Source organism: Scophthalmus maximus, chromosome 22, assembly GCF_022379125.1.
Source record: "Scophthalmus maximus strain ysfricsl-2021 chromosome 22, ASM2237912v1, whole genome shotgun sequence".
Lineage (NCBI taxonomy): Eukaryota > Metazoa > Chordata > Actinopteri > Pleuronectiformes > Scophthalmidae > Scophthalmus > Scophthalmus maximus.
The window spans coordinates 4,904,588-4,919,730 of record NC_061536.1 but is presented as its reverse complement, the minus strand read 5'-3'; the positions used below and the strand labels follow the sequence as shown (position 1 = coordinate 4,919,730).

The following is a 15,143-nucleotide window of genomic DNA, read 5'->3' as shown; positions in this document are numbered from 1 at the left end:
AATACTTTTTTCTTTTAAACTGTGGACTTTCACCTGACTGATAACAGTGTTTGTGGGAGCAGCCGGCGGCCATTACAAGGCATGTTAAACGAGGCTAGAGGTCTTTAGGTACGTGCCACGCCCCCTTCACACATCTCAAGACTCTCCTTGCGCTTTTATCTTTCTTCCCTCTTGCCATTTTAATCATGCTTTATTCCCACATTGTTTCCAATGTATTGTAACGTGATTATTATTGTTTCCCCTTACTCCTGTGAGGCACTTTTCCGACTTCAAAATTGAATCCGTCGAGGAACATTGGAGCAAATCAGATGCTAAGTTTTACCCATTCTTCCACTTCCTTCCTCTCTCACCTGACTCTTCCGCTGAAACAGAAGGCCTGTGCTGTAAACAAACTGAAACTGTCTCCTGGCCTCAATACCTTCTACCTATCTGATGATGCCAGTGAAATGTCTCCCAGTTTATGTGTGTTTGATCTCCGAGTTCATGACCACAACGCTCTGCTGTTCACTGCAAATAGAGCAGATAATAAAAGACAGAATATGTGAATTCGGAGCTCAGCCACCTCGCTGACTACTGCTGGATCCCGTGCAGCATTACTATTGACATTACATTGAATATGATTTCCTGACTCAAGTCTTACTCACTGCACACACCCATCCCGGTAGTCTTTGTGTGGCCCTCCTCTGAGCCGGACTCAACCCGTCGTGACAGCCGCAGTGATGCAACAGGTTGCAAAGAATGGGTGATTCAGACGCCTGTGACACGAAGCGTGCATGTAGGTCACGTAGTAAGAGGGTTGTAAAGTGATGTTGATTCGGGAGCAGTGTAGAAAGGTTTGTCCACGTTGTGTTTGTGTGGAAAAGCAAGTCTTGGCCCCGATCGTGTCGGATGACCTCTGTGGTGAATCTTTACAAAAAGTTGAAAAGTTACTCTACAAAGTTATCTATGGTGGCCAGATAAATCATTGCACGCACTTGCCAAATATGAAACTACTAGCTTGACTGAGGATCATGGGACATGTACGATTAGCCTCTGCATGTATAAAAACCTGCGGGATACCGCTTTATTATTAACGGACAGATATGAGAGCGGTGTCATTCTTCTCCGCTAACTCAGCCCGTAAACAAAGAGGCCTGTTCCCCAAAAATGTCAAACTACTTGGGAAAAGCTAAACAAAAGACATTTTTCAATTAAATCAGAGCAATTTTATGTATACTCAGTTTAAAAAAAAGTTTCTTGTTTCCATCACATATTAGAAAATGATGGTGTCAAGTCATTTGAATTATACCTCAAGTGTTTTGTAGCTTTCTATCCAAGAAAGACATTTTATTTGCACGCATGGTGTTTTATGAATGTATGCAGCGTGTTATTATCAGAGCTTATTTGACGTCAGACAACAGACAAACAAACCTTGTGGGGTTTTATTCGACTGTTAAAGTGAGTTTGCCAGCGTGGCTCTGATGTGAAGTTCTCATCAGCCTTATCCGTATTCAATATTGATTATCTCAACAAGGTGAAGTTACTGCCATGATAAGACTGTCCTCTTTTCTCTTGATGTCGATAAGCTTGTTACTGAGTGACTATCCAGGCTGGATAAATGTTACTGATGCATAACAGTCCTCATCAAACAGTAAAGACTTAATGACATTGTTTGTTTGGTCTATGAGCACTTAGGAACAAAGGTTAAACTAACGCAACAGATAGAAAATGTGAAGATAAATCCTTGGGTATTCACTGTCCACTGCATCTCAGTATAAATGACACAGTTGCTCAAAAACTACGTGCATAATGACAAAGAAATGTGTCCTGTTTTAACGAAGGCAGCCCAGAGTCACGTAACCACTAATGGCCATAGACACACTGACAGTCAGCTGACTCATTCTCTCATAGGAGTGAGACAAACTAGACTGTGTAATTATTAAAGATCATATCTGAAAAAAAGCATGAACAACCTTCTGCCTTTTCTCAGAAAGGCGAAGTCCGAGGATCAGTGACAAATTACAGTGTTCATAGTGCATTCGAACTAGTACAAAGTGTTATGTACAATGCAGTCAAGTGACAATCTGATATGCATGGTTCCCCTTCAGTGCGACATGGCTAAAATTCAGCCAGTCGTCGGGACAAAAGGTAACAGCCACAATCCAGCGATGCAACTGAACACAAACAATGGCGGTGGTTGTATAAATGACACACGCATCTGCATCTGACACGGGCATGTTCTGTGTTGCGTAGAACAAAATTTTAAAAAAACACAAGATAAACCCCCCGGCACTAATATCTTTATCACCGGCACCAGGTTTAGACACGGCAAACACATGCCAAGACACAGTGGGAACCGAGGACACAGCTGAACAAAGCTGTGGCTGACGTTTGGTCCCGAGTAGGAATCCCTTTGCTACAGAGAAGTGAAAGAAATCGGTTTAGTATGGAAAAATACACTGGCAAGAATGTTATTCTGTTTGTGTTGTGCAGACGGTTACAACAGACCTTATTAAAAAAAAGCAATTTTTCTGCATTCAGGAAGCACATTCCAGCAGCAGCAGGTCAGCCTCTGCAGATGAAGTTGGACCGGTTAGTAAAGTGGAAACTGCTCCTACCCAGCCCCTGTTTAGATTCCTGAGGAAAATATGTGAGGTCAGCATGACAGGACGTTGTAGCTGGTGGGCGAGACTGCACTCAGTTAGACTCAGACCTATAATACGGAGGTGTGATCTCAGAGGAGCGGACGTTCTTCCACATCTTGACGCAGCTCCTATCAATTTGCTTGTAATTATTAGAGCCTAATAGTGAAATAAAAAAAAAATTCAATGTGACATACTGTACAGAGGGAAGAATGGGGTAACAGCCCCTGTTGTGTCACAGGTGGAGTTCAGGTACTGCAGGACAACAGGGTTTATATATAAACGGTGTCTGGACTATTGGGTTGGGAGCAAGGAGGTGTGTGGTGCATGAGAGTAGAGGGGGCACTAGAAGAAATAAGAATGGAGAGGAGTCACACAGTCATGTCGTTGGGGGGGGGGATCGGAGCTTTCAGACTGTGCAGACAAACTAATGAGCTCCAAAGATGCTTTTCATGTCATTATAGATTCAGTTTTTGTACAGGCACGACAAGGTTATGTCTTCAAAGGGAAGGAGGGAAACAGGTGGAAGGCCCTGATTTTTTGGTGCCATGCCACTGATAAGCAGTGAGAGGTGCTGGTAGGTGGACAGAGCCAGACAAGCTCTTAGGCCCGTTTCCACTGATTAAGCCATAAGCTGAGCTAACCGGCTGCTGTCCTTGCATTTAATGCACAGATATAAGAAGTGTCTTCATGTTTTCATCCATCTTCACATCCCTTGTCATTTCCCCATGATGTCGAACCACCACATTGAAAGATACCCGAGGAGCAACAAAGAGGACAAATGGGCTCCAGGAAGGAGGTTGACTGGCGAAGGAGAATTTCCTGTTGATTAACTCGGTGCCCTGGTGAAGGCTGTGAATACCGTGCCATATTTTCAAATCAATGATTGACAATTTGTTTTTGATATTGTGCTGCGTACCTTAATGTCTGTGTTGTTGAAGAATAAGTCAGTGGCCCAGATAACTTGGCTGTGAATTATTTTTTTTTTAAATCAACCTTGGAGTGAGGATAAAGAAACAAAATCAGGCATTATAATCCCACAATATCACTATTGTAGATCAAAGGTCATTCCCACTCTGCCTGAGGACAATACATTTTTCTGCACTGGCACCCAAAAATTATATTTAAAAAAAATAGAACCTCTCAAGCGTCAGGGTTTTCCACTTAGATGCCCTCATCATATCATTACATCAATAACAACCTTAAAACACGTTTTGGCCATTTGAACTGTGAAAAAAAAACACTTTCCACACAAAACTGTGTATTCTTACTGTATCATTGGTGTGTAATGCCTCATGGGCTGTCTTAAAATTGTGCCACTGTGATAACACAAAATTCACTGAGGTAGGAAAAGGAGGGCAATTAGGCTGTTTAACTTGTACAACAGATAACAATAGCCAAAGTCCTGGATTCATAATGCACAGTGAACAATATTACTCGCAAAATGTAAATAAATCAACAAAAGTAACCAATTATCAATTTATTATTAGCACAGAGGTATTAATATGTAAATAGCATTTTACTGAGCAGACGCTAGTTTAAATGCATATAGTTTTGCATATTCTAACCGTTCGTGGAATTTTAAAACCGTGGGCGGCTACTGTATGTATTCATCATCATAAAATGATTGTTGATTATTTCAACTTTGTTATCAAACTGGTAAATTCAACAAATATTTCTACATCATTTGCGGGTCTGCACAAAGTACCATACAAAATAAAAAACAAACAGACACCGGAAATACTGGGGCCACTACAAAAAAGATATAAATAAAAAATTTTTTTGACGTGGAGCTCTTGAACGCGGCACATGCCTGCGGGCGGTATCGATGCACAGTTGTAGTGACAGCAGCTCCTGTGGGAGGGGGGCGGGGCCTGGATGAGGACGAGGCCGACGAGCGCGACGTGACTGTCCCGATTGTTGTTGACTGTTGTGAACGGATGTCGATGATGTGCTCCCTTATCCTCTTAGGGCACGTCCCAGTTCGTACTCGGGACATTTGGGCGTGAGTACAAGACGAGACAGGTTTATTTGATTGGCACCCACTAGACACGAGGCAACTCATTGTGCTCTACATGGGAATGCATTAGACAATAAAAAACAAAAATTTAGATTTAGATTTAAGAAAACGAGGCAGTTATTCAAAAGTTAAGCACGGAACATTGTACACGCAGCACTTTCTTTTTAATTTGTTTTGTTGTGCACCAAAACGACAAATCAAATTCCTTTGAATGTGGCAATAAACATGATTCTGATTCCTATTTTGATTCTGATTGAAAACGTTTTAAAAATAAGAAAATTACATTGATATTAGGAAAAACAATTAAAAAAAAACTACATTTAATGATTTTAAAGTAACTGTATATTCTGTAAGTAGATTTTCCAAGTGACTGGGAATCTTCACAGACACTTTCCTTAAAGACATTTGAGAAACTTATTTGTGTATTTCAGTTTTATGTAACAAATACCGCTTTCAGATACTGAGGTGTAAGAAAGGCGACAGCTACTTTAGATGCTTTGCAGACATTGCACAAAAGCATACAGTCAATCAATCGAGCAAATAAATCATGATAATAAATATGTATGCAAAGTAAAATAAGTCAAATGTTTGTTCCTTGACCTCATTTTTTTATGGTAAATAATTCATAACGATGACAGTGACCTATTTAATCATTATTCCACAGTCCCTGTCCAATGGGAGGAAGTGGAAGTTGGGAGCTAAAATTAGTGCTTTTGTCCTCAAGTGCGTCGGGCTCCCATGGTGTCTCCAAGCCTACATGTAAACAAGCTGCAGATCAACTGTCTAAAGATTAGCCTGAAACAAACACACACACACACACACACACACACACACACACACACACACACACACACACACACACACACACACACACACACACACACACACACACACACACACACACACACACACACACAAACAGGCTGAAGGCAATCGGGAAAAATCTTCTTGACCTTTATTTCTATAACAAATCACCAAAATGAAGGGGAGTTTTTGGTTATGAAGAGAGGCTTGTTTAAATTTAGTGGACAGAACATCAGACGTCCTGTGACTGACCCTTCCGCATGCTTCTGGACCAGTGTCAGCTGGGATTGGCTCCACACAAAACAGAGATACAACACTTGCACAGGGTAAGGTGAAGAAAATCTGTGAGATCCAGAGTAATATGCAAATGGTACAGCGGAGATCCTCTGCACAGCGTAACATTCGGGGGGGATTAATGCTTAAAAGCATTTGTTCAATCAATAAAAACAAACCTGCAACTGACCCATAACAGTAGTTATACCAATAATAATAACAATAATATAGTACCAATAATAGACAGACAAGCTTATGTTTCCTCTGACTGTGCATTAAAGATATTAGTGAAATCCCTTGGGGTCATTTTCTTTTTTTTTGTCCCCGGTCCCTCAATGTGTCATTCAGTCAGTCACATGCTGAGCCATTTGGTTCGACTGCCAGGCTCTCTGAGTGTAATCTCTGTTGACTAGTCAGCGGAGGGAGGGAGGGAAACAAACAAAACAACAAACAAACAAAAGATGGATGGCAGGAGGGCTGCCTCGTCATCTAGGTCGTCCACCAGTAATCCCACTGGGTGGAAGTATGTGGTGGGCATGCGATGCACAGTGCTGAGCTCACTCGACTCCTCTTCCTTTCCCTCTGTCAGGCCAACTTCCTGTCTCATGACAGACACCCTGTCTTCATTGTGCTTTCGACTCACATGCTCTGATATTATCTGTGAGAAAGTCCTGACAATGACAAGGGCTGTCAATGTGTTTGTGTGTGTGCCTGTGTGTGTGTATGTGTGTGTGTGTGTGTGTGTGTGTGTGTGTGTGTGTGTGTGTGTTTGTGGGGGTTTACAAATGAATATGAATTAACATCTCACTTTGCCCTCGCGTCCATAAAATCATTTGCTTCATGACTCAAGAGTGATGCCTATAACTGCACAAATGCAACCAAGTCTCTGCATAATTGCCACACTTCAGATAATTTACGACCAATTGGCGGTAAATGGCTGAGCGTCTGCACGGGTGTGCAAGGACAGCATCTCGTTTGAAGCATGTTTCATGTGATACATACGTCAATTCTTCAGACAGACTGGATTTTCAAAGGCCCTGCTGTGTGCTATCGGCAGAAAATATTTCAGCTAATCCCCGGTACTTGCACACCATTGTCTTTCTTACTAGCAAGCCTGTTTGTGAACTTTGCACGTGTTGAACTACTTTGCCTGTGACCTAGCCGACTGGTGTCCATTGACTGCTCAGTTCATTCTGGTAATACATGAACTTTTTGCCGTATTGGTGTTTGTTCAGAACTGTATAACATGGCTCCGTACAAGCAAACTTTAATATATAGGGTCTGTTTGTTTTTACATTGTCCCTGACTCTGGCCCTTTGGACTCTCAATAAGTCCTTAATGGCTGAAGGGTATATTAAATGCGACTCCACTCTCCGTAGTCTAAAGCTGCATTAATCGCTGTGCTGCACTGTGTAGTGCCAAATTCCATCCACCAGCCTCCACATGTCGTCGAAGGAATCTCTGTCCGCTTTTCTTGCAAACAGCAACATTTTTGTTCCAGATACATCTATAATACCTCCGCTACCTCCTCAACGGGATGTTCAAGTGAACTTCAGCAGCGATACAATTATAGACCCGACGATGCACCGCGTGCCTCAGATGTCCTGCAAACAATAAAGCAAACAGATTTCGTTTGCTCAGCTCAACCTCGCCACTGTGGTCAGTCAACTCGGTCTTGTGTCACCCACTAAATAGGATGACTGCAGCCACAGCACACAAAGCTTGTGGTTTTCTTCATCAATCGCCTGCAGTCATCACGTAGACTTTTTAATGCTGCGTTCATGTCCCGAGACCAGGTAACATCAGATGTAAAACTGTGCACAAGCAACAGAATCTAAATATCAGAGTCCGATGAATCAGGATGTAGAAGACATGTCTTTAATTGTTTTTTGACAGACTATCGCTGCATTTCAAGGTCAACTTTGAAATACTAGTCTGCCCTCTCGTGGTCATAATATACTGACCTCAAACAAAAGTCACAATGTAAAAAAAAAACAAATATATATAAAATGTCAGCATGCACGAGATACTTCAAGTCTTTAAACTATAAGACTACATGAAGAAAGTCAGGCGATTTCATCCCAGCCTGAAATTAATGAAACACTTATGACACAGCACACACATGACAAATGTTTGTCTGAGATAAAAAGAAATCGCACTGAAATGGTCAACTCAAAAACAAAAACATTTTAAAAGTGCAATTTTGAAGAAGGGGGGGAAAAAACAAATTTTCACAAACGGAAGCAGAGAGAATCTTGGGTAAATGCAGGCACAGAGAAAGTGATGTAACTGCTGGGTGGGCTGGTGAAATAAGGAGCTGCTCTGGTGTAGATGGGGTATGAGGGCTCTGTGCTCACATGCATCCTCCTGATGGTCTTAGTGGCCCCATGAGCGAGTATGTGGTGTGTGCTGCCCCCTGTTGGGCAGACGGGGGAACCTCCAGCTGAGGCCTGAAGGAGAAGAGGCTCCTCAGAGTCCCAGCTGAGGCTCCTCTTTGTCCTGACTTGTCTGAGCTGCTGCTCCGCTCTGACCGGCACACTGGAGAGAGGAGAAGGTCTGGAGGGCCGGGCCGAGGGACTGTCCCTCTTCAGGAGGGACTCGATGGAGAAAGGACTGCTGAACTTTGCCTCGCATCGGATCTGAACAGCTTTGCAGATCGCAGGGTCAGGAGAGGGGAGAGGGGAGCAGGGCTTCGACTGTCTGCTCCTGCGCTCCGTTTCCACTTGGCAGGCCAACTCAGGGAAGATCTGCAGGATTCCTTTGAAGTGACGACGCACCATCTTCACAGTGATCTGACTGGAGTCCAGTTTCCAGTAGTTCCTCTTACTGTGAAATGAATCTGGGACCAGTGGAATCTGAAAACACAGCAACGCTGAGTTTAAGAGTTTTCACAGACTGAGGAGTCATATGTTCCTTTCGCACTATTATACTCATGAATCAAACTCCTGGAATAATCTCTTACCTTGACAAAACACGAGTGGGTTGACAAACAGACTCTGATGTTGTTCTCAACTGATTTGCTGTCTTCACAGATGAGTGGTGCCAGCCTGTCCATCAACTAGAAAAGCATCAGGTTGAAGTTTAGTTTTTGAACAACAGTGTGCGTTTCGCAAGTCAGTCGTTCTTAATCACGAGTGGCTTGAGTGTTTCTTACCTGAGTAAAAGTGAGCATCTTGCCTGGAGCAGCCTGGAGGACGACAGCGATCTTGGCCAGGTAGGTGGTGCTCTTCCTGGACAAACCTCTCTCCTGCAGCTGAGCTCCACACTTCTTCGTCCTGTCCTGCATCTTGTTGGTCAGAGAGTCAAGTCTCACGCAGAGTGGTGCTGTCGACAGAGTGACTGAGTGCACATGTGGACCTGCAGTGGTCCGCCCTGGATATATCTGTCCTGCTTGGACAATGGGGCATTAGAGGGCGTGCACTGCAGGTTAATGAGAACCTTTTCATGGGCAGATGAGCCGTTACTGCTGAAGGCGGAGCCAGTGATCAGAGTAACAATCCATTTCCAACAGTTCATCAGCATATCTGAATGTGCTGGAGTCTGATCTCCCCATCCCCACCTTTGATCTCTACTTAGAACAACAGATCAGAGGACCAACATTATATGTGTGCACACATTAGGGAAATCTAAATTAGAGACTTTGTTTGTTTTTTTTTACAATTAAATCAGACGTCAGGCAACTCTAACATCAGACAGATGATTCTATTAAGATAAGATTTTAAGCACTAAGTTTGGTTGAGTTTGACTGTGGTCTGTCACTGTTGACAGATCAGACACCGGGAAAAATATACAAAATATTACATTGTCATTCAAATATTAGGCCAGAGAACAAAACTCAAGGCACCATTTGATCTCAGCTATCTGCAGAAAGAATTATTAGCTAAACTTTGTGTTCTGCCTTTCTCCACAAGTTGAGATGTTTTTCGTTTTGTATTTTTACTCCTCGACGTCTGGCACAACACATTCCAGTAAGCAATGTAATCACATTCCAGCGGTTCGCACATCGCTCATCACTGCTTTCAAGTCACACCTATTGTCTATTGAGCCACATAACGGTGAAGGCGATTTGCATCGGTGATCCCCATTCAGATGCGTGAACCACGTTACCTGTGCCGGATGCCTCGTGCAAAGACAAGAACCAATTCGGATACTGACCCAGGTGAATGGACGAGACTCACTTTTGACAAAACACCACACGCAGCAGCTGATTTCACTTTCTCTCCGATTGAAGGTGTGTGATTCAGCCGCCCTGGGTTCTGCTCAGAGAGCCAGGCGAAGTATCCCCTATAACATCCAACCTTGGATAGGTCAATCCCGGTTTCCAGGGCTTGTTCCAGGTTATATTTTGTTTGCATCACAACTAACGTTATCACAAGTTTCCTTCCAATCCCTATGTTAACTCAGGCAGAAAGCCCAATCGGGGAATTGAAGCACATGATGTCTGACCTTTGACCTCTTCCAAAATGCAAACATCACATTATATTATTACTATCAGAAATCCTCATATTCTGTCATGTAAACTGTAGTGTCACAACTGGTTCTGTTTGGATTTATTTTTTTAAGATTCCAACAGAGAAACAAAGGATTCCTCAGATTGATTTTGATTATCTAATTTACTAACATGCTTGTCAATTAGCTATTTGTGTATTAATGAATATTCAGTCATCTATATTTCAGTAACAATATTTCCAGTGTATTAATTTTTTGATACAATTCAGATGCTACTTTGAAAAAGGTTGTACAGAACACTCAGCAGTTCTGGTTCTGATAAGACATTTTATTGAGTAAATTATAATTTCATGCCAGCAAATATAGTGTGTGTATAACACAATATCAGTATACAACATGACTGTGTTTAGGGTCCGCTTTCCCTGTAAACACAAGGAGAGGACAGGGCTGTGGCAGACAAAGCATCTGGTTTAGTTCCGAGATGCTGGTGCCAGTGACACTGTGAACATCATAACATTTAAAATGAAACACTTCACATTTTCAGGACATTTATTAATGACAAAAAAAACCATTTTTCTTCATTATTGTCTTGAAAAAACTACAGCAGAGTAAATATAACATGTCAGTCCACTGAGTGTAATCTGAAGATGAGGTGAAAATCACTGGAATGTGACCAAAGACTCATCTGGTCAAAACGTTGTGTTCATTGTACCCGTCACATTCCAGTGTTTGTCACCTCATTAACAGCCTTTGTCTGTCAGAGTGATTTACTTGTTTGTGAAGAAGCACTTTGGTTTCATCTGAGAAATCCCCAATTCATTTGTTATTCTTTAAATCATCGCAGTACAAAATAGAACAAAAAGATTTTAAATAATAAGAATTCATATTATGCCATGTCAGAAACTAATAGTTGATAAAGAATGTCCAACGTGTTTAAGTGTTGGGTTTATTCACTGTGGAAACTTGATGTTCCACACGTTTGAATATCAGTCGGTCACATTTTTACACTTATCAAAGTGTAAAAATGTACAAAGGATATAAAGACACATTTTTCACTGGGATGGGGCAAACGATGATGTGTCCGTTCACACCTGAGACCCCTGTGCCTACAGCTTTTATTTACAATATCGTTTGTCAGTTTTTAATAGTTTGAATGACAAAACAGTAAAGGTCAATTAGTTGCCTGTACCCCTTAAAACAAAATTGGACCGAGTGCCTTGAGCAGCAGACAAATACAGAAAAAGTAAATCACTTAAATGCTGATGTTTTAGTAACTTGATATCCAAAGGTGAACTACTGGAAAGCACAGTGAAGATGGTGCGTCGTCACTTCAAAGGAGGAATCCTGCAGCTCTTCCCTGAGTTGGCCTGCAAAGTGGAAATGGAGCACAGGAGCAGACCATCGAGGCCCTGCTCCCCTCTCCCCTCTCCTGACCCTGCGGCCTGCGAAGCCGCTCAGATCCAATGCCAGCCAAAGTTCAGCAGTCCTTTCTCCATTGAGTTCCTCCTGAAGAGGGACAGTCCCTCGGCCCGGCCCTCCCGACCTTCTCCTCTCTCCAGTGTGCCGGTCAGAGCGGAGCAGCAGCTCGGACAAGTCAGGACAAAGAGGAGCCTCAGCTGGGACTATGAGGAGCCTCTTCTCCTTCAGGCCTCAGCTGGAGGTTCCCCTGTCTGCCCAACAGGGGGCAGCACACACCACATACTCGCTCATGGGGCCACTAAGACCATCAAGAGGATGCATGTAAGCACAGAGCCTCCCAATTATTATATAATAATATTTTATAATATATAAAAACGGACAAAGTGGGGTGTTCCAAAACTGGTGTGAGTAAAAAAATGATTACCTGCTAAATGAATCCTATCAGTCGAGTGCTCATTATGCAGAATTGCCCCCTTCATTACTGTTAATACATTGATATGTAGGCTGAGCAGCACGCTGTGATGTTGGAGCTTGTTGAGGTGGAGCTAATGTCTGTTGCTTCATCAATTTGTAGTTGTGCGTCGTGTCCTTTTTGGGTTTTTTAAATATTTTTTTATATTCATATTTTGCCCACCATCAGTTGGAGACAGTTTCATCTGTAAGTTCTCATTTGAAACAGAAACAGCACAGACAGAGATTAGACAACATTGTATATTCATCCATGCAGCTTGATTTCACACATGTTAATCGTGTGCCAGTTGAAATGCTTTTTCTGTTTCTTCACATCTGACTTTAAATCTCACTATAGTGAAGGTCAGACGAGGTGAAAATCACTGGAATGTTGCCGAAAGCTTTCTGCTTAAAAACATCGGCTACGAATATTGTTCTGATTTTAATCAGTCACATTCGAGCGATTCTCGCCTCATTGGTTGCAGCCATTGTCATTCGGAGTATAGACCTGCAGGTTTACTGTGGGAATTGTGCATTTGATCTTGCATTCGATCTGAGTTTTCCGTTGTTGTTTATTTTAAGTGTCAAATGAGAATTTTTCTGAAAAACTTTTATGTGATCCTCACACATTTTTCATATGATAGTACGTCTGGATATGGTTAGTCAGGTTTTTTTTACTGGGCAAGTGTTGATTGTTTTCCATCTTATTGAAGACAATCAGAGAAACTGTGGTTTTTAGTTTTTTTTTATTGAAAGTATAAAGTGCTCCAGAAAGCTGCCATCTCAGGGCTACAACATATTACAGCCACAAATGAAGAGAATCGTGGGTAAAAGCAGACACAGAGTAAGTGATGTAACTGCCGGGTGGGTTGGTGAAATAAGGAGTTGCTCTTGTGTAGACGGGGGAACCTCCAGCTGAGGCCTGAAGGAGAAGAGGCTCCTCATAGTCCCAGCTGAGGCTCCTCTTTGTCCTGACTTGTCCGAGCTGCTGCTCCGCTCTGACCGGCACACTGGAGAGAGGAGAAGGTCTGGAGGGCCGGGCCGAGGGACTGTCCCTCTTCAGGAGGGACTCGATGGAGAAAGGACTGCTGAACTTTGCCTCGCATCGGATCTGAACAGCTTTGCAGGCCGCAGGGTCAGGAGAGGGGAGAGGGGAGCAGGGCTTCGACTGTCTGCTCCTGCGCTCCGTTTCCACTTGGCAGGCCAACTCAGGGAAGAGCTGCAGGATTCCTTTGAAGTGACGACGCACCATCTTCACAGTGATCTGACTGGAGTCCAGTTTCCAGTAGTTCCTCTTACTGTGAAATGAATCTGGGACCAGTGGAATCTGAAAACACAGCAACGCTGAGTTTAAGAGTTTTCACAGACTGAGGAGTCATATGTTGCTTTCGCACTATTATACTCATGAATCAAACTCCTGGAATAATCTCTTACCTTGACAAAACACGAGTGGGTTGACAAACAGACTCTGATGTTGTTCTCAACTGATTTGCTGTCTTCACAGATGAGTGGTGCCAGCCTGTCCATCAACTAGAAAAGCATCAGGTTGAAGTTTAGTTTTTGAACAACAGTGTGCGTTTCGCAAGTCAGTCGTTCTTAATCACGAGTGGCTTGAGTGTTTCTTACCTGAGTAAAAGTGAGCATCTTGCCTGGAGCAGCCTGGAGGACGACAGCGATCTTGGCCAGGTAGGTGGTGCTCTTCCTGGACAAACCTCTCTCCTGCAGCTGAGCTCCACACTTCTTCGTCCTGTCCTGCATCTTGTTGGTCAGAGAGTCAAGTCTCACGCAGAGTGGTGCTGTCGACAGAGTGACTGAGTGCACATGTGGACCTGCAGTGGTCCGCCCTGGATATATCTGTCCTGCTTGGACAATGGGGCATTAGAGGGCGTGCACTGCAGGTTAATGAGAACCTTTTCATGGATGAGCCGTTACTGCTGAAGGCGGAGCCAGTGATCAGAGTAACAATCCATTTCCAACAGTTCATCAGCATATCTGTCTAGATGCTCAGAGTTTAATCTGTATCTTTGTTCACAACAGGGGAGACATTTATTTTCTCCCTAATAATACACTACAATTATACAATAATGATTTTCTTTCCTCATGTGGAAATAAAATAACTGCTACAGCAGCATTTAAATGTCCAGTTTTGTTTGAAGGCATTGTACAAATGATTAGCTTTTACTTTTGTTGTTCATTTATTTATTTATCTTATAAATATCCAACCAGCCAATATACAAATTAAAAGATAAAATAATCTGAAAATTGGTGTTGTATATAAGTTGTATGTACAGGAATCTCATCTCTGAGTGGACACTTATTGCCACCTTACAGTAATAGTGGTTATCTATGTTGTCCTTTCAATAAACACTATGGTGACTGAGAAGGAAAAAGGGTCTTACTGAACAAGTCCAAGGTTTATCATAAATAGCGCTCAGAGGGAAAAAGTCTGATTGAACATTTTTCAATCTAAAGGTAAATAAGGATTGACAAAAATAAAGCAGGGACACAGTTGTTGGCTTCAAAAACAGTGATAAAAAAAAATCTTCAGATCCTTCACACAGAACACATTTGAGCATATAAAATGTGATTTACTGATATTAAAACCTGTGGCACTTCCAAGTTTTGACAGCAAATGTATTCTCCAACAGTTAAAATGGTTGGGCATTCGTTGTCAAATACGGCTTCTGTAATTTGTAGACAATTTTGAATTTATCTGGTAGTATTTGAGCTTTTTTGATTTAAAGAATGAATAATGAATATCAGCCAGTGTGCTGCTTCACGAACAAGTAAATCACTTTCACAGACAAAGGCCGGATAGAAGGTGAAAAAACACTGGAATGTGACGGGTACAACGAGCACGATGCTCTTGACTGGAGAAGTCTTCAGTCACATTCCAGAGATTTTCACCTCGTCTGCGCTCCACTTGAGACGCCAACATCTTCACTGTGTTCTGACTGGAAATCCAGTGCCTTTAATAACATTATTCAAATAGTCACGGCCCCATCCACTACAAATCATCAGATTGAAATGAAGGCTTTAAGGCAGTATTTTGCTCAATCCCTTTTTTTTCCGATCACACCTCCACCAAGGCCGAACAAACCATTGCC

General features: G+C 42.5%; 2 protein-coding genes and 1 long non-coding RNA gene across 3 annotated transcripts; 1 reads left to right on the top strand and 2 right to left on the bottom strand.

The window, feature by feature from the left end:
• Positions 1–7,574: 7,574 nt before the first annotated feature.
• On the bottom strand, positions 7,575–9,219 carry LOC118292400 (forkhead box protein H1-like). Its single transcript, XM_035621327.2, has 3 exons — positions 8,873–9,219; positions 8,681–8,776; positions 7,575–8,573 (listed from the first exon to the last, which is right to left on the bottom strand). Exons 1-3 carry the CDS (start codon positions 9,002–9,004, stop codon positions 7,950–7,952), a joined length of 852 nt encoding a protein of 283 aa, XP_035477220.1. The 5' UTR covers positions 9,005–9,219; the 3' UTR covers positions 7,575–7,949.
• Positions 9,220–9,421: 202 nt separating this feature from the next.
• LOC118292402 lies at positions 9,422–14,167 on the top strand. The gene is made up of 2 exons (XR_004786894.2): positions 9,422–9,877; positions 13,541–14,167. It is a non-coding gene; the product is annotated as an uncharacterized LOC118292402 (long non-coding RNA).
• Positions 12,755–13,798, bottom strand: LOC118292401 (forkhead box protein H1-like). The gene is made up of 3 exons (XM_035621328.2): positions 13,663–13,798; positions 13,471–13,566; positions 12,755–13,363 (listed from the first exon to the last, which is right to left on the bottom strand). The coding sequence occupies exons 1-3, from the start codon at positions 13,792–13,794 to the stop codon at positions 12,836–12,838; spliced, it is 756 nt and encodes a 251-aa protein (XP_035477221.2). The 5' UTR covers positions 13,795–13,798; the 3' UTR covers positions 12,755–12,835.
• Positions 14,168–15,143: the final 976 nt, after the last annotated feature.